The 25,659-nt window shown below is 39.6% G+C and overlaps 1 protein-coding gene and 1 long non-coding RNA gene across 3 annotated transcripts in view; one reads left to right on the forward strand and one right to left on the reverse strand.

Moving 5' to 3' along the window:
- LOC138976334 (uncharacterized) overlaps positions 1-5,433 on the reverse strand; it is a 29,661-nt gene extending 24,228 nt beyond the window's left edge. For both annotated transcript variants that reach the window (XM_070349201.1, XM_070349200.1), the window contains exons 1-2: positions 5,296-5,433; positions 4,830-4,901 (exon numbers count right to left, since the gene is read on the reverse strand). In XM_070349201.1, the coding sequence (XP_070205302.1) occupies positions 4,830-4,851 (22 nt within the window). In that variant the 5' untranslated portion in view covers positions 4,852-4,901; positions 5,296-5,433. The remainder of the gene's footprint in view (positions 1-4,829; positions 4,902-5,295) is intronic.
- A 10,494-nt stretch (positions 5,434-15,927) lies between these two features.
- On the forward strand, positions 15,928-24,576 carry LOC138976302 (uncharacterized). The gene is made up of 5 exons (XR_011458940.1): positions 15,928-16,232; positions 17,915-17,988; positions 19,080-19,174; positions 21,526-21,696; positions 23,318-24,576. It is a non-coding gene; the product is annotated as an uncharacterized lncRNA (long non-coding RNA).
- Positions 24,577-25,659: the final 1,083 nt, after the last annotated feature.

Genomic DNA, 25,659 nt, shown 5'->3' on the forward strand with positions numbered 1-25,659 from the left:
GGTGTGTCGGTATGGGGGCCCGGGTAGCTGAGGTGGAACCAAAATAGCTGAGGTGGAACCAAAATCGGTTCAGCGCTGCGCGCTGAGAGCACGTGTTGAAATATCGACCAGGTTGTGTCCTGTCCCGGGTCTACCTGAATATGCCCACCAAATTTGAAGCAGATCCATCGAGAACTTTGGCCGTGCATCGCGAACTCACACACAGACACACACACAGACACACACACAGACACAAGTCGTATATATATATAGATACATTCGAACGTGGGTGCCGAGTATGTAAATGTGTTTATGAAACAATGTAGTAACCCTTTTTGGAAGGATGTTTTGAAACATTACAAGAAATGCTGTTCCTTATGCGAGGTAATTAATGTGAATGATGTTGTTTCCAAATGTATATGTCGTGCCGAATTCACGGAATTGTCGAATTCGCGGAATCGGCAACATTTTTGCCCATTTCGCGTAATCGACAAAACGCTGCCCATTACGTGAAATCGGCAAAGCGCTGCCGATTACGTGAAATCGGCAAAACGCTGCCCATTAAGTGAAATCGGCAGCGTTTTGCCGAAAATGCGGAAAAGCTTCTAAAATTTGCCCATTTTGCAAAAGCGACAGCCAGTCTGTTACTTTTTTTGTCACCAGAACATTGCATTGACATTGCTTTACCTCCCTACTATGTTTTGTATGGTCTATGTTGGTCTGTGTCGAGCATAACTCCGGAAATGCACGAAAACTACACTTTCTGCAATAACTTGCCACAACGTATCGATTATTGCAATATCTATCCATTCGAGTATCTACAGTAGTTGTCTAAATGTGATGATACCCCAGGCATTTGAGAACTTTAAAACCAAAAAGTGGCTGCCGATTTCGCAAAATGGGCAAATTTTAGAAGCCTTTCTGCGTTTTCGTCAAAACGCTGCCGATTTCGCGAAATGGACAGCGTTTTGCCGATTACGCAAAATGGGAAAAAATGTTTCCGATTTCGCGAAGTCGGCAATTACGTGAATTTGGCACGACATATATATACATTACAATTTGAACATTATACGAGACCACGGTAGGCTTACAATTGTAAATAAGGAATGGATTGAAAATGATGTATTGTTTGTCCGTCAGTTGTTACATTTAAATGGAAGTTGTTTGACTTTTGAAGAATGTAAGTTATATTTTCCTTTTGTTCAAACTAAAGTTTTATTTTATGAAGGAGTGATTAAGTCCTTACGCTGTATGTTATGTAATGTATATATTGTGTGTGATACGTGGAAAATGTGATACTATTTAATTGCATGTGTGATACAGGGACAATGTGATATCTGTAGGCCTAGGCCTATACTAGTGACTACTGTGCGTGATACATGAAATGTGATATGAATGCTGTTATTATATGTTATACTCTTACTTTCTGCCTATGTCTTAATCCCAAGCGCAAGATAAATTCTTCTGTGTAAAAATTGAAGCCAAGAAAATTTGAGTTGAGTTGAGTTGAAATATCAGAGAAAAGTACAAATTGATTCGTTAAATGGTTTTCAGATTAGGGATAATAAACCGTGGCAGATTATATGTAGAGGCAAACAGGCAATTAAAGAAGTTTTTTAAAAATCAAAATTTGATGATAACCCTGCAGGCATGAACAGATGGAATATGTATTTTTACAACCTGAACTGGAAACAGATTTTTGAAAAGTGTTTTAAAACTAAGGACACACAGTTAAGATGGTTCTAGACCAGATTGCTTCATCGCATTCTTGGTGTTGCTAGCCAGTTATTTGTTCAACATATTCTTGACAACCCCCTTTGTGCCTTTTGTAAAAATGAAAATGAAACAATTTCCCATATATTTTGGTACTGCCCGCTTTGTCGGAAATGTTGGACTGATTTGGAAGATTTGTTAAACAGAAGTTGTATTCACCGCGTAAATGTTCTTTTTGCTGAAGAATTTATTTTGTTTGGTTGTACGAACAATGTTAACATAAATGTGGTTTTTGATTTTATTATTTTGTTTGCAAAGTTTCATACTTATAAGAGTAAGTTACAAGAGACAAGGCCACTGTTAGAAATATTGTTAAGAAATTTGAAATACAGATTTGGAATAGAAAAATATTCCAGTTTCAATGCTGGTAACATTACCAAATTTGTAGAATTATGGTCCTCATATGAAAAGTTGGTTAGGTAGTAAGCTAGGTTGTGCAGAGATGTGATGATTTGTGTATATGTGAATATATAAAATATCAGAAGTTTTGAAAGAAACAATTGAAAGTCAGAAGAGACTTTCTTCTGATATTTGTTAAAATCTCTTAGCAGAGTAAATGTGTCCCTTCACAGACAGTTATTTAATTATTCAAAATATTTATTAAATAACTAATATATAAGATATGTATATGTCTTTGTTTGTAGTTGTTTTTTGTGGGTTTTTTCTTTTTTTTTCTTTGACTGTATTATTATTTGACTGTATTATTATTAAGCAGGTATTACAAATAAATAAGTGGAAAAAAACCCACAAAAAAACCCACTTCCACAGAAAGCAGCCTGGCCTGGGCAAGTGTTCCAATATAAACATGTTCTTATCTCCTCTGAAAGCCTTGGCAGGTCGATGGTGATTTACATGATCGTTTACACAGGATATGACGGAAAGTATTACTAAAGCGTTCGATTTTAAAGGCGAATTGCACTCTGGTGTAAACTTTCAGAAGAATTCTTTAATCGATTCTCGAAAACCTGTTTGGGTCAAAGAGCAACGCAGAACTATGATGGTGTTTTTCTTTTATTCGTCATGATAAGAATTCTTTGTTACCGAGTTTTTTACACTTCATTAAACAAAATTCAAGGCTTAAGGTACCGATCGTACTGACAATCATCCATCAAAATCAGTTTCACACAAATACCTCAGGGTCACTGACTTTCCTTACGTGAATGCTAAGCCTATGATTATCAACAGCTATTGTTTTTCAGCGTAGCAATAGGGTCCGATAATTTGACGAGACAAGTATAATGCCGACGAGTACAAATATCTGACTTTATTGCTACGCTGAAAACACAATAGCGTTTATAGTACTATTCCGACATTATTTTCTGTGTTGAACTCATGTGGGTTTTTTGCGACAACTACCCATATGGTCCATGCTGGCTGTTGCAGGCGACGTTTCAGTGCGCATAGTCCTTGTGCATGTACCGACGGAAATCACCGAACAACTAGATTGGTTGCCTGTCAAAGAATTGGATTTTACCTGGCATTTATTCTTTCTACGGTTAAATAAAAGGGTTGCAAATCGTATGGGCTGTCGACCTGTCACAGAAGCAAACCTGGCCAAGCATAAGTGTACTCCGTCCACGGCGATGAAACCGGAACCGCGTGTAAGTTTTTGTGTAAATATAAAGGATGTTCAACGACCGTAGAAATGTGGAACATTGGCCAACATAGGGTTGCGTGAGACTATATCCAATCACAACCCCCGAATCCCCCCTATTGTGTAACAGAATAGCAAGATATAAGTATATATTGTACGTGTATGAGGCACAGATTGTGTGACGCAAAGGCTCTCGCTAAGTGAGCAGATTTTAGTAGTATATATTAAATTGTACGTGTATGTCCCTCACTGAGATTGGGTGACGCAAAGGCTCTCGCTAAATGAGCAGATTTTAGTAGTATAGATTGTACGTGTATGACGCACAGATTGTGTGACGCAAAGGCTCTCGCTAAGTGTGCAGAATTTAGTAGTATAGATTGTACGTGTATGTCCCTCACTGAGATTGGGTGACGCAAAGGCTCTCGCTAAATGAGCAGATTTTAGTAGTATAGATTGTACGTGTATGACGCACAGATTGGGTGATGCAAAGGCTATCGATTATGAATGAGCTGATTTAAGTTTCCAACAATCGAAAATAGTGACACTCACAGCTGCCTCATGTCGTGTGTCCTCGCAACGACCCGCCTGATTAATGAACTGAACCGAGGATAACAGCAGCAGGGTATTACTCTGGCGATTTTGTGTGCAGGTGTTTTCTTTGTCACGCTGATTTAAATAACACGCATTTTCTGCCATGATGTCACATGCACGAAACATTTTGTTGTTGATTATAAATATTGAATTTATTTAACGTATTCCTCGTCTCGCTTCTAGTAGCAAATGGTTTTAAGTTTTATTTGAAATGCTGCTGAGGGGCAATTTGTGTAAGTATTTGTTGTACAATTGATACGAGTTGATGTTCGCGTAATAAGAACGCGCGTGTGAGTGGAAGCTTATATATTACTCTGTATTTTTAAGCACGTGTTAATATTTGTCTGAATCATTTAATGTGATTTATTGTTGTGAATACACCGCAGTGGGGGCTTATAAGTTGGGCACTTGTGAGTATCTTTAACTGTACGTGTCTGACTTTGTCTTGATAAGTGTATATTTTGTCTTCATTTAATATGTCTGTTCTGAATGCATCTGCTTGTTAGCGACTTGTTTGTGAGAGCGCATGGGCGTTCTTGTTTATGTGCTAAATTCTCTATTTGTGAGCGAATATTGAATGTTTTGTGAATGTTCGGCACCGTTGCACTTTTTTGCAAATTCATGCCAAATCAATGTTATGTGCGATAACTATGAAAAAAATAATCATTGTTGCTATGAAGTATTTGTGGAATAAAGGCAGATGAGAAAAAAATACATTCGAACAAATCAGTAAACAAACAAAATTAAAATAAGAGAGAATCAGTACACATATTCAGTACCTATGAAATGCAAGAAAGCCTAACATGTTCATTTGATAATTTTGATTATGTGACTTGTTTTCGTTCTATAAACATAAGTTAAAGAATAGATACGAAAATGTACATAGGCCTACCTTTGGACTTGGACAAAGCCATTTTGTTTCTTGACGAACAGCCTTTGATCAAGATAGGATTTATCTTGTGATCTACACAAACATAACAACACAGAAAGAATATAATTATCTGTATTGAACACATTAAACAATCCCCCAATCTAGTCATATAGTTGTTTGCTTGTTTGTCCACATACTTTTTTTAATCAGTCACACACAAAAACGGATACAGAAGAAAATAAAGACAAAATTGTATCTTATTTGTGACTCAAATTCCGATTTTCAAAACGTTTCATTAACAAATTGTTAAGTTATCAAGCTAAAATGCAATTCCGTAGTCCGTACTGGATCGTGTGACATATATTTAAAGAACATTGATGACACAACGTAGCAGTGACAGTGAGTGCACACACACACACACACACACACACACACACACACACACGCACACACACACACGAGTAAACAAGCACAAGTGGGGTCCTACCTTAATCAGTTTCTGGTCAGTATAGCTGAAGTATGCCGAACCACTGCCATGCATCCAATCAACACTCTCACGTGTTTTTGGAACAGCAGTGATATAATGTATTGCGGACAAACGCTGTTTTTTTAGCGATTGGATTAAACCAGGCGTTTGTCGAGTAAAGGATGTATTTGTTAATAATGATTGTTTTGCCACTTAATGTTATGCAGCAGATGGTTGGATGCAAGCCGACAAGATGTTTTGAATATAGGGCCATTTGCACAGCAGTTAAAGCAGCAGCACTACGCTCTGCAAATGGAAATGTGTGTGGATTTAACGGTTTGAATAATTTGAGTAAGTCCTGTCAGTTTCGTAGATTAATTACAGAGAAAAAACATGTGGAGCCGGTTATAGTTACATTTTGGGAAACGAAATTTGATTTTAGGCCGGAAAAAAGCAGTGGCTATTGATAAGCAAAGTAACCACTGAAACAAGATTACAAATGTTACATTGGACAATATTGCACAATAGTTACCCTACGAATAGTTTAATGTTGTACCTATTGTGAGAACGAAATTGATTATATTGAAATTTGTTTTTATTTTTGCCCTAAAATTGTGTCCAATTGGAAATGCGTTGAGGATAAAATGAACTGTAAATATGATATGAGTATTAACATTACTGTCAAGGAAGTTTTCTTGGGTGTGCATGAACATTTAGAAAGTTCCAAGGCATAACTAAGTTATGTGAACTATTTGATTGTGATAGCCAAAATGTGTATTGGTATTTATTGATATGGCTCCCCCTTTGAATATTGTATGCATTTTTGAGAGGGAATTGTTACATAGAAAAGTTGTTTGAAACATATTTAGAACTAGGATTGTTAATGATATAGGTATATTCAAAGAAGAGACATTAATATAAAATTGGAGAGAAAAACCGATCAATGAAGGATTCTCCCCGCCAAAAAAGAAAAAAGAAAAAAAAGAAAAGAAAAATAAGTCGCGTGAAGCGATATAAAGACATTTAGTCAAGATCAACACCACAAACCAATCATCGCCGAGACTACATTCAGATAGTCTCGGCTAACCATACCGAAGACCGAGACGGGTCACGCTCGCCGCCGCGAAGCACGCGTCCGTTGTACTTACTGAACTTATTTTCTTTCATTCTGAGCACATTTTCAGAGTAAACATGACATATGTATATATTTTGGAATTCAGGAGAACATGAGGAATACAAAGCCATCATATTTAAACCCGTTTGCGAAAAATTGATTTTAATGACAACTTTAATGAGCAAACTCGAAGGTGAAATGCAATACCAGTCCGGGCTTCGTCGAAGATCACTTAAACAAAATTTCAACCAATTTGCTTTAAAATTGAAGGCCTGATAGTGCCGCCTCAACTTTCACACAAAGCCGGATATGACGTCATCAAAGACATTTATTGAAAACAATAAAAAAAAATGTGTGGGGATATCATACTCAAGGACTTTCATGTGAAAGTTCATGAAAATCGGTCCAGTAATTATTTTTCTCTGAATCGCTCTACACATACACCGACACAGACACAAACAAACACACACACACACACACACACACACACACACACACACACACACACACACACACACACACACACACACACACACATACACAGACACACACACACACACATACATACACCACACCCTCGTCTCGATTCCCCTCTATGTTAAAAAAAAGAGGCGGATGACGCGCGTAAACTTTTCACGAGCCGTGCGAACAGTCGCGCGGAACGACGCTTAAGAATGGATACAGTCCTATTTACACAACCCGTCATACAAATCTACACAGATGCGTTTGAGGGCAGATCTTTGTGACGAGGCCGTTTATTGTAAAACCATTTATATGACTGGAAAGGCCATTTATTTCCGAACCATATTCAGCAAACAGATTGAGTTTAAATCAGGTAGTGTCTATACAGTAGAACCTACAACGCAGACACCCTCCAAAATCAAATTCGCAAAATCAAAGTTCCCGCGTTAAAATGGACAACAAATTAGAACTGCTAAAACTAAACATGTTCTGCACGGTCGTCAGTAAAAAGAACAATCCAATTTGCATCCAAATCAGTCTGTTGTATTCACATATCTGGTCTAACTTTGTATGCGTGTGTGTGAGTGTGTGTGTGTGTGTGTGTGTGTGTGTGTGTGTGTGTGTGTGTGTGTGTGTGTGTGTGTGTGTGTGTGTCGGGGTGGTGGGTGTGCGTGCGTGCGTGCGTGTGTGTATATGCGTGTGTGTGTGTAAGTGTCTTTGTGTGCGTGTGTGCATGCGTGTTTGTGTGTGTGAGTGTGTGTATTTAAAGGGGTATCTGGTAATCAAAAGCGGAGGGTTTCTGGTACACATTAAGTGATACTGGTATGCACAAGGGTAGCTTTATTATAAGCGAGCCTTGCCTTTAGAGGGAGAAAGTTTAAGTAGTCTCACTCAGAAAGGGCTACTTAAAGAGCTCGCTTGTGTAATCCAACAAGTGGGTTTAGTAAATTTGCGCTTGCTCAGCAGATGCAGACCGAATTTGTGCATTTAATAGTAATTAACTTCCTTGCTTCGAAATTTAAAAAGTGCTTGATCCTAAATAGGAGATATACTTTCTTGGACACTGCTTTGGGAAAGTTTTTCCATGTGATGTGACCAAGAGAGGTTGTTATCAATGGTCACTCCCAAAGTCATTATGATAATCGGATTTTTCAACAATTTAACCATTAACCATAAAATCATGAAATTAGACTGAGAAGTCGGCCATTTCGAAAAGACACGTTTCAGTAATTCAATTAGAAACATATTATTGCAACAGACGTAAACCAGGGATTTACTTACACCACTTACAAAGTAGGTCATGTGATTGTAACTGATCGGTCAAATGCCTCGTGCAATAGTCTCCTGTCCGCCCAGCTGACCTTCCCCTTGACCCTGCTTGTGACCTCGATGTTTGATGCCCCCGCAAGGGGCATGGTACTCTACAAGCACCCAAAACCTCAAAGAGAGATAACTGGCGGAAACCTTCCTATTGTGGTCTCCTGTCCGCCCAGCTGACCTTCCCCTTGACCCTGCTTGTGACCTCGATGTTTGATGCCCCCGCAAGGGGCACGGTACTCTGTAAGCACCCGAAACATCAAAGAGATAACTGGCAGAAACCTTCCTATTGCCTGACCCCTTTTTATTGATTCTTTGCATGTCATCATAAAAGAGGGCTATTTGACACTAAACTTTTTCATGTTTTTTTGTCAATATGCTTTTGAAAACTGATGTTGAATTTTCTATGATTTTTTAATGACAAAGTTAAAATCATACAAAAGTTAAATTCAATAACATTTAACTTTACGTGGACTGAACTGCAATTTGGTGTGAACAAGTAATTAGTGGAAGTGACTGATAAGCATGGAACTAGTGTATAGTCTGTACAGGCTCTAGTAGACACAAACCAGCTGTAAATCTGAATGTTAGCCGCATGCAGTCACACAAAGTGTGTCCGATTGATTTCTCTACTGTTTTCACACTTGATTCAACACACTCTGAAATATCACAGGCAAACTATTAGCGAAATCTAGTTTGGGGTTCAGTTGACGTCTGATGTCTTTATTGCTGATAAGCTCGACAGCAACAAGGGTGTTAATGTTCTAATACGATTTAAAATTCGGTCCGTTATTTTTTTTTTTTTTTAATTTTTTTTTTTAAGTGGAAATCAGCTTTTCTTCTGAGATATTAGGGCTTACAAACGGAGGTGCCTTATTTTACATTCACAACGAACGTGTCTTATGTTACATTCTTGATATAACATCAACACTTTTTCAAAACATATTTAAATCGTGCACAATAAAATAAATTAATCAATCGATGAATCGAAAAACACATTAATATTTAACAAATAAAAAAAATATTCAAATTCATAAAAAATAAAAACTGTACATAAAGTGTTGAATTTGTAATTTTTTTTTAACAACTTTAAACTTAACACCTAATTTAACAAATAAACAAATTTCTCACAATTATTTCTTTTTTTCCGTTATTGACCTGCCGTTAAAAGCATCCATGTTGAAGCAGAACGTGTTTGATCTTTGTTGGAAATGCTGTAGTAACTGCCAAATGTTAAGTGTTGGTGTGTTTCTCTGAACACAGATATATGTGACCCTCCACCACGAAATGAGTCGCATGTCACCTCGCGCGGTTCTGCGCTAGGCTTAACATAAGTCCGGGGAGTGTCTGGTAACAGTGTGAGGGTCACCTTAGTCACAGGCTTATAACTCAAACAGTTTTCGTTCTTTTCTCAAACGGTTTTCACCACTGGATAGAGCATAAAAAAACTCATTCAGAAAACGTAAAAATATGAAAATCATGCAACGGTGACATGCGACTCATTTTGTGGTGGAGGGTCACATATTTCCACAAAAAAAGCAAACGCACTGCATGTTCTCTCATATCATTCATTGATTAATTAAGCCATTTCACTTTGTACTATCCTACGTTCATAAATGGTTGCGTTTTGACCAAGAAGGAACAACTGATTCAAATTTAGTGTGGCCACAACAGCTGACGCCTACAGAATTGCTGAATGTCAAAGTTCGTTACAGTCCAAGGTTCGAATTATAATTTCTATTCAACAAATTACTTCATTTAGAACATGTTTTTAGATACAGGAGGCAATAAAGAATACAATTATGATTTTCGAATAAACATGAAATAATCAGCTTGTTTATTTTTTTTTTTATTTCGTAAACGAATTTGTAAAATACCAATGTGAAATGCAACCCCGAGTAAAAGATTGAGTGAACAAAATTAAAATAAGAAGATGAAGAAATGTAGCCATTACAGTGCGGCCTCAACTTTTGCAACGGGCACATACAGCGCTATCTGGAAAATCGGAGAAAAATAACACAAGCAAATGCCCTCAAAAATGCAAACGTCTGAATACGCCAATGAATACATTAATTAGTTTTGTCCTTCGATTAAGGTGCATACTGTGGTGTGTGTGTGTGTGTGTCTGTGTGTGTGCGTGCGTGTGTGTGTGTAGAGCGATTCAGACCAAACTACTGGACCGATCTTTATGAAATTTGACATGAGAATTCCTGGGAATGATATCCCTGGATGGTTTATTCTTTTTTTCGATAAATACTGTTGATGACGTCATATCCGGCTTTTTGTAAAAGTTGAGGCGGCACTGTCACACCCTCATTTTTTAATCAAATTGATTGAAATTTGTGTAAAGCAATCTTCGACGAAGGCCGGACTTCGGTATTGCATTTCAGCTTGGAGGCTTAAAAATTAATTAATGACTTTGGTCATTAAAAATCTGAAAATTGTAATAATTTTTTGGGGTATATAAAACGATCTAAATTTACGTTCATCTTATTCTACATCATTTCCTGATTCCAAAAACATATAAATATGTTATATTCAGATTAAAAACAAATTGAAAATTAAAAATATAAAAATTATGATTTAAATTAATTAAAATGTCCGAAATCGATTTAAAAATAAATTTCATCTTATTCCTTGTGGTTTCCTGATTCCAAAAACATATAGATATTATATGTTTGGATTAAAAACACGCTCAGAAAGTTAAAACGAAGAGAGGTACAGTAAAGCGTGCTATGCAGCACAGCGCAACCGCTACCGCGCTGAACAGGCTCGTCACTTTCACTGCCTTTTGCACTAGCGGCGGACTACGGTCATTGTGAACAAATGCAGTGCGTTCAGTTTCATTCTGTGAGTTCCACAGCTTGACTAAATGTAGTAATTTCGCCTTACGCGACTTGTTTTTGGCTCACGTAAGTGTAGCCTATGCGATGCTAACTTTTGTCTGTCTGTGCGTGCGTGCGTGTGTGATAGAAACTTTAACATTTCGTCATTTGAAGACGTCACACGCACGTATGTGCGTGCGTGTGTATGTCTGTGGTAGAAACTTTAACATTTCGTCATTTGAAGAAGTCACATTATGGCGTCACGCGAAGGAATTACTGAAAGTCTCGGTCATTGTTACTTTGAGCGGGCCGAGACTAGTTGGCAGTCGTGTCGCAGGTATTGTTGACACTCTCTCTCTTTCTCTCTCTCTCTCTCTCTCTCTCTCTCTCTCTCTCTCTCTCTCTCTCTCTCTCTCTCTCTCTCTCTCTCTCTCTCTCTCTCTTTCAACTTCAGGCCCTTCAAGCGTTATTATTCTGATTTGTTTCGTTTTGGTTTCATTTTTCATTGCTCATTTTTCTTTTTGATTTATCTCCCTTCCCCCTTCTTTTGCGCTTGGAGGACATCATCTTCTCTGATAAGTCGTTTTGATATTTGTATTGTTGTTTTCATTTTTTTTTTAACCTGTTGAAGACCATTAGGTCGAAACGTTGTTCATTGTCATTTGTTTGTATATTTCGTTGCGAGTCCAGAATATTAGGTATTACTCAGGTTGTTAGACAAGGCAATGTGCCTCAAACCTTTATCCTTGTCAAATAAAGTTCGTTCGTTCTGTCTGACTGTCTGTCTGTCTGTCTGTCTGTTTCTCTGTCTCTCTCTGTCTCTCTCGGTCTCTCTCTCTGTGTCTCTCTCTCTCTCTCTCTCTCTCTCTCTTTCTCTCTCTCTCTCTCACTTGCTCTCTCTCTGTGTCTGTCTGTATGTCTGTCCCAAACGGGAACATCCTAGGTGCCCTCCGTAAAGAGCGAGCAATTTTCAAAGAATTTAATTTTGCGTGGTTTATCTTACCCCTGAGCTATCGTGAACCCGTGTGATCAAGTTTCCCTTTTTCACAATGTAGTCGTCAGTTAGTAATTTGAATGCGACTCGCTGTGAGCTTATCTGCAATAGCACGTTATTAAGTACCTCTGACAAACGGATGTGGTTCGCAAGAACTCTAGCAATGGCTTTTGACTGTTCAGAGGAACTGGCGATAGGCATAAACCGTCGTCTGCTACGAGAACCACGACCTTGCGTGACCCTGCTTCCGGGCTTTTCTTTTTTCAAACTTTCAAAACTTCGAATTGTACTGATCTTGTCTAGATGAAAAAAGAAATATTTTATGATTTAAGAATGTTTTTGTAACAAGCTGTCAATGTATTATTTAGATTTTAAAAGTTAGATCTAGCGCCAAAACGCACCACGGTCCGATTGTCTCTGAGACAATCCGCAAAATAAATTCTTTAAAAATTGCTCGCTCTTTACGTAGGGCACCTAGGATGTTCCCGTTTGGTGAGCGTTCAAATGGAAGGGTGTTTGTACTGTGTGTAAAAGCCTGACATTATCTGTGATGGTTTACGGGAGGCTTACTGTGCCTTTAAGGAACTGTCTTCATTTGTAACGGCCAACTAACTCACTTCCCTCTCACCCTTACTCCCCCCCCCCCATCACTCTCTCCCTCTCCTTCGATCTCTCTATCCCCCCTCTCTCCCCCTCCCCTCTCTCTCTCTATCTCTCTCTCTCTTTCCTCTCTCTCTCGCTCTCTCTCTCTATCTCCCACCCACTCTCTCTCCACATATGTTTGTATGTGTCCTGTGTATCAGGCTATTAGAAACCGATAAATTGGCATACCTGTTGACTCCCCACTCCAACTCCAGCTGCGTGAACTGTTGAAAGGTAGCGACGAAACAAAAGTCGTAAGTTATCTCACACACACACACACACACACACACACACACACACACATCATAGTGTTAGTTATGGCAAGAAGGTAAATAACTCTTGTAGTTGTTTGATAAGATTGGATATTAAAATCTTGAGGTTGCCTCCCCTGCGTAACCACAGCTCAACCAAGTTCAACTTCTTCTTCTTCTTCTGCGTTCGATGGACCAAGTTCAACGATTTCATATACAGTTCATTGTCTCGTGATCAATTTTGAACTTTGAATTAAACATTTTGAACTAGGAAAAGACTGTGAATAACAGCGATTCATTGACGAATTTCAAAGATGTAGAAGCGAAGAAAGGGAAGAAAGATAAAGGTGAACATTATGTTGGTTTTTGTTTTTTTATCCACTGTTTCTTGTGACACAAACGGCCTCATCACAAAGATATGCACTTAAACGCACCTGTCTATTTACTTATGACGGCTAGTATAGAAACAATAGATGTCACAAGAGACTCTCAACTGAAGTTTGTGTCACAGTATTGCCTAGAGGGATACAGTTCAAGATTGCCCTCTGCTTTGACGAATGGGTATTTCTAAGGACTAAATAAAATATGACGACGAACGGAAGTCCGGACTTCTGACACAGGAGAGTAGTTGAAGCAAACCGCGATCACTGACTAAATTTCATTTAATGTTTTTGCATAGTTACGGAGCAGTATTGAGCAAATTATTGCAGGCGTTTCGATATTACAGTACAGCGAATGTCTCTTGATCATTTTAAGGTTGAATTCGTCAAAAAAACTTTTCAAATGGCGCCTTAGGTGTACTAACTTTAAAGCAAGGGTGGCACATTGGTTACAGCGCTTGGTTATCACTCTAGAGGTCGTGGGTTCGATCCCCATCCGGGGCGAATACAAAACACGATTTCTCCGAGCACTCTCCAGTCTACCCAGCTTGAACTGGGTGCATGACCCTGTTTAGGGCCGGGGCAGGCAAATGCTTAATACGATCACGCAAAGCCTATTAGGTTGATGGGTCGTTAAAAAACCCACAACTAAACAACGTGCGCACAGCCTCTGTCAGTTAGTTAGTTAGTTAGTTAGTTAATTAGTTAGTTAACCCACGCACACACACACACACACACACACACACACACACACACACACTCACACACACATACACACACACACACACACACACATACACACACACACGCACACACACACACACACACACACACACACACACACACACACACACACAAGCACAAGAAAAAGTATGCACGAACAAAGATCATGTAAACCAGGTTAGAGTTCGGTGGGTTGTAAAAACACGAAGAGATAATGGCTGCCTAAATGGCTGGGGAAAAAAACGGCCATACACGTAAAAGCCAACACGAGGAATGTACGTGGGAGTTGCAGCCCATCAATGCAGACGAAGAAGAAATGCGGCACTAATTGTTTTCTGTCGATCAATAAGACTCTGTGTGCCTTACGAAAGTGATCGCCTGATCAGTCACCACACGTGGCCGCTTTTCAGTCGGTAGCCAGGCGATAAATGCGGCAACGATCGTATACAAACCCTGACAGGCTTGTTTTCCGAAAACATCGATTACCATTATGTATGTTTTTAAAACGGATATTTGAGTAGATCTGCTCTCTGACATTATGGTAGGGTACGTTTGTCTTGTCCAAATGTATTTAAAGCACATGTGTATAATCTAGTCATAGTCCATTTTTTATTTTATTCCTATAAAAAATGGTTTTCGTTAATTTCTCACTACCTATCTTTGTTTGTTTGTTTGTTTGTTTGTTTGTTTATTTGTATAACGTGTATGCATGTATGTCTAGTCCAACATATAAAACCCAAGCATTAAGTTACCACAAACTTGCTCCATTCTATTCTAAAATCGGATTCAAGATTGTATGTAACTGTGTACAATACGTGTGACTCAGTTGTAAACATGTGTTCCAATGTATCGGCCGATGTGAATAGTTTTGGTTCATTCAGTAGAAACGTATCAACACGCAGTGTCGTCACAGTCCTAAGGCAGTGTGTCAAAGATTTGAATCAAAATTAAAGAACGACCGAAGACTAGCAAAGAAGTTGAACAAATAGCTTCACGGGCTTGGCGTTTGATATTCAGTTTTGTAGGGCAATAAAGATCGCTTTGCTTTTGATCGCTTTCTGCTGTACATTGGCTTCAGGCGACAGTTGCCAATGGAATGTCCCGTAACGCGGTGTGTGTGTGAGAGGGGGGTGGTGGTGTGGTGTGGTGTGGTGTGTGTGTATGTGTGTGTGTGTGCGTGCGTCCATGTGTGCGTTCGTCCGTGTGTGTGTGTGTGTGTGTGTGTGTGTGTGTGTGTGTGTGTGTGTGTGTGTGTGTGTGTAAGTCTGTGTATGTGTTAGTTTGTGTATGTGCCTGTGTGTGTATGTGTGCGTATATTATGTGTGTGTGTGTGTGTGTGTGTGTGTGTGTGTGTGTGCGTGTGTGTGTGTGTGTGTGTGCGTGTGTGTGAGTGTGTGTGTGTGTGTTTGTGTAAGTGTGCGTGTGTGTGCGTGTGTGTACGTGTGTACGTGCGTGCGTGCGCGTGTGTGTGTGTGTGTGTGTGTGCGTGTGTGTGTGTGTGTGTGTGTGTGTGTAATTTTGCTTGTTCGTGTGCATGGGTGCGCCTCTCTCTCTCTCTTTCTCTCTCTTCTCTCTCTCTCTCTCTCTCTCTCTCTCGGTGCCACCCATTGCACACCGGTTGGACCGTATATAAGGTAACGTCAAATTATGCTTGTGCAACGTATGTGGGAGTATCACTTATACCCTCAGGATATCTCTTATCCTGTTGCGTAGCGTTACAAGCAGAGAACAGTATACCGAAATGGGAAGGGGAAAAAATGGATCGGGAATTTACAGGACGTCCGCTGTGCTCTCAATCTTCAGTAGTTATAAGTCCCTCTTAGTTTATCCGAGTTGAGTCTGTCTAGATAATGCCATTTTCTCCACCCCTTCTTTTGTACTTTTTTAATTTTTTTTTTGACTGTGCTTGAAATGAAAGTTATTCGTTAGATCGTTTCTACTTTTTTGTCACTTGAAACATGGCGGACATCGGAGGAAGTCACGAGTGGGGCGGTTTCGCCCTGCGAAAAGAAGCTTCGTGCCGGTTGTAGATCGGACTATAAGTAGGGTCGGCAGGCCCAAAACACGCAAAATAAACCTAGATTCCTCTTCTGGTTCCTCGCGTTGCGAGTCGTCATGGGTTCGCTCCTCAGCCGATTCAACCCAGCAAGGACTCCAAGTAGGTCAAGGAGACGGCGACTGGGCAAAATCCCAAAGTAGACTAGATCATTAGAGGAAAGGACGTTATACCCATTCCGTAAAACTCCAAAGGTATGTAAATGACTTAGGACATAAATCGGAGGGTTAGATTGCAGTTGATTCGGAGCAATGAATTTACAACGCTAAAGTTCAAAACTTCTACACCATGACCATACAAATTACTTTTTTTTTCATTCAATTTCAAACTCAAAGATTCCATTTTGTTCTGTCTGTGTTTGAACTGCATTTCGACTCTCAGCATCATGATATTGATAATGACGCAGAGCAATCAACACCTACTGAGCTAAGTTCCTTTTTATGTCTGTTGGCTAGTACAACAGTGCAACTTGAACTACAAGTACAAGGGCCATGAGGTTGACATAATTTGGGGTTGGTTAATTTTGTTTGTTTGTGATGTTGCCACATAAGGCTTTAGCAGTTTTTAGTCCCATGACTCATTGAATGTTTTAAAGATCTACATATTTATGTATTATATGTCTACACACCAATGTCTCATGCACTGAGGAATTTCTGTTATGATGATGTATTGGTAACAATTCTGCAGATTGCTCCAATTGTAATACTCACTAATACTGGTATGATCATAATGACATGTAGTACTCACTACTGCTGACTCAATCAGTCAATGAAATTAAGCCATGAAACTACAGTGTTGCAACTGGATTTGTTACACATATTTGTTATGCGGTGTCTGCATGAGGAGAGGTACAACCTCTGTCCCCTCTGTTAAAATAGCAAAATCTAGATCGGCACTTTTCAGGGTGAGTACGGGTAAGGTCATCAAATCTAGTTTTTAGGCCACATGTTTGCCAAGATCTGCAGTCTTGGTTGGAGCAAAACAACGTTTGATTTGGAACAAAAAGGACTGGGTGGTCGGGTGGTAACGCACTTGCGCTCAGAAGCGAGAGGTTGCGATTTCGACCCTGGGTCAGGGCGTTAGCAATTTTCTCTCCCCTTTCCTAACCTAGGTGGTGGGTTCAAGTACTAGTCTTTCGGATGAGAAGAAAAACCGAGGTCCCTTCGTGTACACTACATTGGGGTGTGCACGTTAAAGATCCCACGATTGACAAAAGGGTCTTTCCTGGCAAAATTGTATTAAGGCAAAGATAAAAATGACCAACCAAAATACCCGTGTGACTTGGAATAATAGGCCGTAAAAAGTAGGATATGCGCCGAAATGGCTGCGATCTGCTGGTCGATGTGAATGCGTGATGTATTGTGTAAAAAAAATTCCATCTCACACGGCATAAATAAATCCCTGCGCCTTGAGTCCGAGTCTGGAGATACGCGCGCGATATAAGACTTCATATAACATCCTGACTGCTTGCTGTGCAGAGGAAGTGTTCTTTTTAAGAAATGCATTCAAATAAAACAAATGGAGAAATGCCCACTGAACAGAAACAGCCAGGCTCCTAATGTGTGGTATGAATCCAAGTTGAGAGAGATCAGCTGAGCTAGGATTTTACATGGAACAAGATCATCCCTCCACTTGCATACATACCAGAAATGAACATACAGTGTGCTTGATGTGGTGATCAAGTGACATTTTGCTATGAATTTGTTTAAGCAACTAGTAGCTTCTTCAGCGTTAATTCATTAAACAATTACTCTTATTAGAACACATTGCTAAGTTAAGTTATGCGTGTGTTTGTTATTGCAATGTAAGACCTCATGACATAGATATAACAAAATAACACATGATGAGATTCTAAATATGTTTTGTTTACTTGCAGGTCTCAGTTATTACCAAGCCCTGCCTCATTCTTCCCGCAACAGTGACATGGTGCTGTTAACTTATAGAACACAAGTAAGGCTTTTGATCATTTCCAAAATACACTAGCAATAGATTGTGAGTGCAACTGGTAATGAGAATATTTTACCACAAAAGGCTAAAGTACAAATAACAGATTTATGATGTTGGAAAAAGAAGTCCGCCAGAGCAAGTGATTAGTGTACCAGTTAGCTAGGGTGGATATATTATATAATTACAATTTACAGTCAGCATAAAATGTTGAGGCCAGTCTTGAATTGTTCTCGCCCTGTGAATTCACCGGCAAATCAGATGGCATGAAGAAATCAATGGTATATTATGCTCTGCATTGAATGAACCATCTCCAGTCATTCTGAGTGACACACCTCTTTAAAAAAAAACATGCCAGTAATTAAATCCAGGCTACATGGGGATGGAAAATGACCCTGGCAATTTCAACCTCTGCTTGTGCCTTTGTGTAGCAGGATTGGATATGGATCTTCAAAAGCCTTAGTTCATTTGTTTGTATCATGTATGACGTTAAAAGTTAATACTATTAGTCAATTTCAGATAGCAGAGTTATTTTCAGAGCTTTCTAACCTCAAACCCTGTCTGCCCCATGGATTCTAGTTTGTAATTTAAAGGGTATTTTGATTTTGACTCAGTTTCTTTCTTGCAAGTTCATTCTTTTCTCATTCTAGGTACTAAACCACTACTGATGACTGCCTGCATCAGGGTTATAATTTATGAAGAAGTCAAAATGCACATATATAACAGTTTACAATTTAAAGGCACACTTGCCTTGTCACTATAGTGTGGGTCACTGTCTCAGATATTATATGGCTATGCTTCAACATGGAATCCCTCATCTTGGCCACATACTAAAAAATAAAATATATATTCAGTGACTGCTTGCTGTGGTGAGTTAACTCAAAATATGGGATATTTTCACAAACATTCAAGCTGATCTATGTTGGTATGCGTCCAAGTAGAGGGATGATCTTATCCCAAGTAAAAGCCTGACAAGATCTGAGACTGTGATTGTGAAGCAAAATGTTTTTACATAGTAAAGTAAGCCTTTAACGAGAAAGTATGTCTATTGCACTGGGTGTTTTATTATTATTATAGTATATATATTTTTCTTCCAGGTAGCCTCTCTTTAAACTGACTTTCTACACCATGGTGTCTCTGGCAGTGTTATAGTGGCAGAAGACAGTTGGAACTGGATATCCTCATTTAGATGGTAGGCATGTTTTCGGCTTTTGTGTTGCTTTGGTGTATGTGTGTATGGTGTGTGTGTGTGTCTGTGTTACGGCCATGTCAGACGCACAACACAAAACAGTGTTTCCTTTCAAAACAAACACAAAACAGCGTGTTTCCCATGTGACATCCCCCAAAACGCGTTTCAGAAAACACTGTTTCGTGTTTTTGCATCGTGTTTTGGGTTTTAGAGCATGCTCTAAAATCTAAAAACACGTTTTGGTAGTCAGCCAATGAACGCGGACGATCAACTCAAGTGACTCGGTTTCCGGCACCACGGAGATAGAAAAAAATGGCAGACTCAGATGTGGTACCGATTCAGGGTAGTATCGGACCCATGAATCCTAACTAGAGTCTATGGATCCTGTCACGATTGAAGAGAGGCAATAATATCAGTGGGCGCTGCCAGCCGTGTTGTTTACAAACCCAAACACAGCGCGGTAGCTGAACGGGTCAAGCTGACACTGACCGTATCAGTGGACACTGACCGTATCAGTGGACACTGACCGTATCAGTGGACACTGACCGTATCAGTGGACACTGACCGTATCAGTGGACACTGACCGTATCAGTGGACACTGACCGTATCAGTGGACACTGACCGTATCAGTGGGCACTGCCAGCCGTGTTGTTTACAAACTCAAACACAGGGCGATAGCTGGACGGGTCAAGCTGACACTGACCGATATTTCTGTGAAAACACGCACCGCGCTTCATCTGTGTGTTTCGCAAGTGACATCCCCTCTTTAAAAACATGTGTTTCCCCGACGTTTTGAGATGGTGTTTTTGTCGAAAACAGGGTTTTGTGTTGTGCGTCTGTCTCCGCCTTTAGACACATACCAGAAATAAACACACTGTTTGCATGCTGTGGTGAAGTGACATTTTGTGATTTGTTTTTTTAATGAACTAGTACAGGTAGCTTTTACAGCATTTATTCATAACACAATCGCACTTTTTGGGGTATGTGAACAAGTTAAGAGATCAGGGTTCGACACTAGCGGGGGCGGGGGGCGGAACGCCCCAGAGTTTTGTGTTCCGCCCCAAACATTGCCGAAGCTTGGGGCCCACTCCGCCCCAGGATAAATTCCAACAATGACAAACCGAAAATTCTAATGCCAGCAGAGCCAATCACTAAAAATCGCCAGTCAAAGTCGTCACTGAAATTTGCGTTACGATCAATGCCGCAGTCAAGAAAAAAACACATTCAAATCGTCGAAGGACAATGTCGTAAGGGAAATAACTCCCAGATTGCGCTCTTTAGCGTGAGAGATAAGTATCGCCTTCAAATACCAAACGCAAAATGTGGCGACACATCCCTGGTGTAAAAAGACATGGTCAAATGAAGATGAAGAACAGGGTGGAGAGAAACGAAAAAAGGAGACCGATGCAGCCAAAAGCGCGAAGCGCTGTCGTAATTTCAATGTCAAATGGTTGAAAGAATTTCCCTGGCTTCAGTACGATGAAGAAAAACAGACAATGCATTGCCGCACGTGAATACTGAGAGTGGGCCCCAGATTTTTTTTTTCCGCCCCAGCAATTTCCATCTCTGGGGCCAGTGTGGCCCCAGGCCAAATAAGTTAGTGTCGACCCCTGGAGATCATGTCTTATCCCATTTTAAAGCCCTACCAGATCTGAGACGGTGAGCCAAATTGTTTTCATGAGAAGGAATGTGCCTTTTATTTAGTGAAATCTATGTACTTTACAAAACATATTTTAAGAAATGAAATGTGTTAACAAGTAACAGCCATAGGAGTGATAGCCTGTAGGTGGAATAATAATCTTCAATTGCCTATAAATGATTATCTGGTTAAGAATGACCTCTTCAAGAAAATTAATGCAAAGCATTTTGATGTTTGTGACGATTAGTTACTCTTTATCACGTTTGGTCGCTGATTTTGCTGTCAGTGTCAGTGTTGGGCAGGTGTGCGTCCATGATGTCATTGCTATTGAAAACTAATCTGTACTGTAAAGTAAATGTACCCATACATGGCAGTTGTCTGGTCAAACCGGGGGCCAGCCATGACTGGGACTGATGTATCCTCAGGCACTCGACACCAGGTGGGCGGGGCCAGTGGTTGGGGTGTGATTCCCTGCCTTACACCACCACAAAGTGTTGTATCAGTAGACAAGACTGAGCAGAACTTCTGCCCCCCCCCCCCCACCCCCCTCACCAATTGACCACTCAGTGCCATGTGCCTGTGGCTGTATCATAAACACTTTGTGACAATAGTTGTTACCTCCTTAGAACATATCTTGTGATGCTCCTCGTGTTTGATGTATGCTAACTGGTGTACTTATGACATAGTGTTCATATGAAAGTTTTATGTGTTGCAGCTCATCCAGATCACAGGTACACAAAGGAGCTGGTTCCAGTGAAAACATAGGCACATGGAACTGCTTATGGACTACTTTAGAAAGTGTGCGGTTACAACCAAGACTCTCCAGTTAGGAAGGTCTGCGGAAGGGTGCTTGTTCTGTTTCCTCGGACAGGCTTTTCAAGACTAGGTAGGTTAAACCACATGATTGGGCTTTAATTATGAATGCACTTCAAAGTTCACTTATTTCATTATCTGGTACAAGTTCTCTTGCATGTGGGTGTAAGGCTGAAGAAGAACCTCTGACAAGTCAATTTTCAAGCAACTGAGCATGAACCCAGGTAAAAAAAAAACCACAGAGCTCTCGTTCTCTCTCTTTCTATTGGTCTGTTATTCATAGAATGACACTAACAGTGACACAAGTAAAAAATCTGTATCATTGTTTTGACCTCTAGAAATTTGGTAGAGAATAAGATGACTAATAGTATTATTTTGAGTATTTTATGGTCATTACTGTAGACTCCCCCCCCCCCCCCCACACACACACACACCACCCCACCCCTGCCCCTTTTAAGACACCCCAATCTAAGACTCCTTCCTATTAATGACCCTGTTTACGCAGACTTCTTGTTCATAACATCTGTAAATTCACTCCCATTTTAAGACTTGCTCCTTTTTAAGACCTGATTTTGCTTATTTTGGATTTCGAAAAAGAGAACAACAAATCCCCACTCTCTAGCCAGGCACATGATTTTTGTATGAACCAAGTTGAGGGATGGCATTTGTATAGGCCTGACCAGATCTGAGATGTTGAATCTATTGCTTACAAAGAAAGCATTGTGTCATTAAAGGCACACTACTTCTCTTCACCGTCTCAGTTCAGGCCAGGCTTTAAATAGGATAAGCTCATCCCTCAACTTGGTCACATATGAACAATCAACACACTGACTTCTTGCTGTAGTGATCGAGTCAGATTTGCCAAGGCGTGTACATGGAATAAGATCATAATTCTAAATGCTGAAGTAACATTCTGTTTCCTATGAAGCTAGGCTTGATTTTGGTATGAATCCAAGTTAAGGGATAGCATGTGTAAAAGCAGAATTGTTTACAGAGGCAGCTTTGTGTTATTAAAGGCATCTCAGATCACCTGCCAGGCTTTTCTTTTTTTTTTTTTTACATGGGGTAAGACTATCCCTCCACTCCGGCACATACCAGCAATAAACACAGTGGTTACTTGTGATGAAATATTGGCAAGACAGATTATTTAAGCATCACATAACCTTCCTAAGTGAAGTCAAGTCGTGTGTGTGTGTGTGAGCATAGAATGTTGAGGACAGCCTTGAAATTTTCTGACTGTGTGAATTCAACAGAACTGCTGTAAATCTGGCGCAGTATAGTTTTTATTGTATGAAACTTCATTTCCAGTCAGGTGCTATGAAGAAATCATATCAGGTTATGCTTTGCAGTGAACCACCACCAGTATTTATTTATTTATTAAGGAGATTTCTATAGCGCATAACTAAAAGCACTATTTCTGAGTAACATGTCATCTTAATTAAAGCATGCCAGTATCGCCAGGCTCCTTTTGGGTGGTAAATGTGGATCTTCAAAAGCCTAAGTTAAAAAAACAAGATGTAAAAGTACATTTTGAATAGTAGGTTTTTTTCAGAGGGCAGATATCACAAGATATGATCGTTCAACTGCATGTATGCCTCATTACTAAAACAAAAATTAAGTGGTATTTTACTCGTCTTTCTGGTAAAACATATACACCATCAATATATTATAATAATGATCTTGCTTGTTTACAGATGGACAACAGCTGCTGCCAGGACTAGGTTACGCATAAAGAAAACAGTCAACACTTGGCTGGTGCTGGAGCTTCTTTGATGTCTATATCAACAAAAAAAAGACAGACAGATACCAGCTCATTCAAGACTATATCCCCATTTTACTCACACAGAACAGAGAGCCATCTTCCGCCTTCGCACAGGACACTGCTGTCTGAAGGTACACCTCAAAAGGATAGGTTTTGCACCTACAGCGGACTGTGGCTAGGGTAGGAAGAACAGACTCTGCAACACGTTCTGAGAGGGTTGCCTTTCCTTGCCACCCCTGTGCAACAAGACTTGGCCAGAGAGCACACATCCAAATGCAAACACTGAAGAGGAAGAAGAAGAAGGTGCCCACACAGAAGGGCATGAATCTACTTTAAGGGCAGAAAGGTTTACAGCAGTTTATAGACTTGTAGCAGATAACATGATTGTTGAGACAAAATTACCTTAAAGGGAGAAAATGAACAAGCTAAATAGGCTGTACAGTACTTCACTTGAACAATTTATAAGGTTCCCTGTAATGTATTAAGTATCAAGAACATTTACAGATCACAAGACATTGTGTTTTCTTTTGTTTGCAATACAAATTTTTCACAATAAAAAGATATGCACTTGACAAGATCCTTAAAATGTAAAACTAGTACGTGTGACAATTTTGAATTGTTCAGAGATGGTTTTGCTTCAGTGGTAAATGTTTTAGCTTTGTTATAAGATTCCGTTACTGAAGCATACTTTAAAACCTTGACCTTCCAAGTCTTGAACAACATTCCCTAACTGTGTTAGCACCCTGGGCTGCGATCATTGTGTTGAGCTACTTAACAGAGGACTCCTTGGTTTTATTACATATACTTTGGTTAACTTTAATTATTTGATAAATAATTCTAATACAGGACAACTCCCCCATCAAATGTAGAAATGTCGTCTGCATTTTTATTTTGTATACTGCATATTTTAAAAGGCTATTTTTGTGCACAAAACATGCATCTGCAGGGAGGTTTAGAGGGTGAAGTTAGGATCTATTATGGGGCATGCAGCACCACACCCATTTTGTGTGTGTGTATTTTGTGTTGACACATAAGACACTGTCATTCCAGCAGAAACCTGTGATGATGCACATTTTATTGCAGTAACCAGCTGAAATTGTATGTACGTTGTTATGAAATTGACAAATGATCCCTGCTTTGCAATCCTGGGTTAATGATATTGCCAAAATTAAAACGTGGAGGAAAAAGTGAGTGTAAACCTATTCTTGTGGTGGTGGTGGTGGTGGTGGTGGTGGTGGTGTGTGTGTCTGGTTAGTGTGTGTGTGTGTGTGTTTGAGTGTGTGTTAAACAAACAACAACGACAAACAACACCAAACCTAAATCAAACAAGCACAACAAAAACAAATGACACAAAAACTGACAAAAATCAGAATATCAACTGAGGAGAAAAAAACAGTGGCTGAATGCAATACTTATTATAACTTAAAAAGTAAAAGTGTGCGTGTGATGTGTGCGTATGTTTGAGTGTTTTAAACAAAAACAACAAACCTAAATTAAACAAGCACAACAACAACAACAAAACAAACATGGCAAAATTCTGAATATTAACTGAGGAAAAACAAACAGTGCCTGAGTACGAGACTTATTATCAGGGAAACAACGGCAAAACTCGCAATGTCGTATGGAATAAGGTAAAAGATGTAAATCATGGTTTACAGAGAACATCAGTACTGAGTTCTGTCATGTTTAATTTTCTCCAGAGTGTGACGTCTGCAGAATGATCGATACAAAAAGCAGTGTCTCCAGTCATGGCCATATGCTGCTTTCCTAATTTTTGCTTTGCACTATTTTTGCTTTGTGCACATATTTGAACCTTGTGGTGCTATGATTCGGTTCTTAAAAGAAAATTATGACTCACACTCACATACAATCCTTGTTTTTGAATGTTTTAAAACATTGCTGCTTTCTGCTTTGAGCCTGGAGGAACAAAATGACTCTGAAGCCGGACTGCCGAGAGGAAGAATGAGAGGGAAAAGAACACGCAGCCATGAAAACACACACAACTCCCTGACAGATAAACTGCTTATGTTCCAAAATCAAGAATCTTTAAGCGCGCACGCACGCACACACACAAACACACACGCGCGCGCGCGCGCACACAGAGAGACTCTCCTCGTGGAAGTAAACTTATACTCGAACTTGAAAGTAAGTATAAATGTTTGATACGAAATAAACCTGTGATAAAAGTCTTTTTATAAATCATCGGTACCAACAAAATTGTCACAACACGTAAAAGGACATACTGTAGTTTCAAATTAGTAACAATCTAAGCCA

This window comes from Littorina saxatilis, linkage group LG9, assembly GCF_037325665.1.
Source record: "Littorina saxatilis isolate snail1 linkage group LG9, US_GU_Lsax_2.0, whole genome shotgun sequence".
Classification (NCBI taxonomy): Eukaryota; Metazoa; Mollusca; class Gastropoda; order Littorinimorpha; family Littorinidae; genus Littorina; species Littorina saxatilis.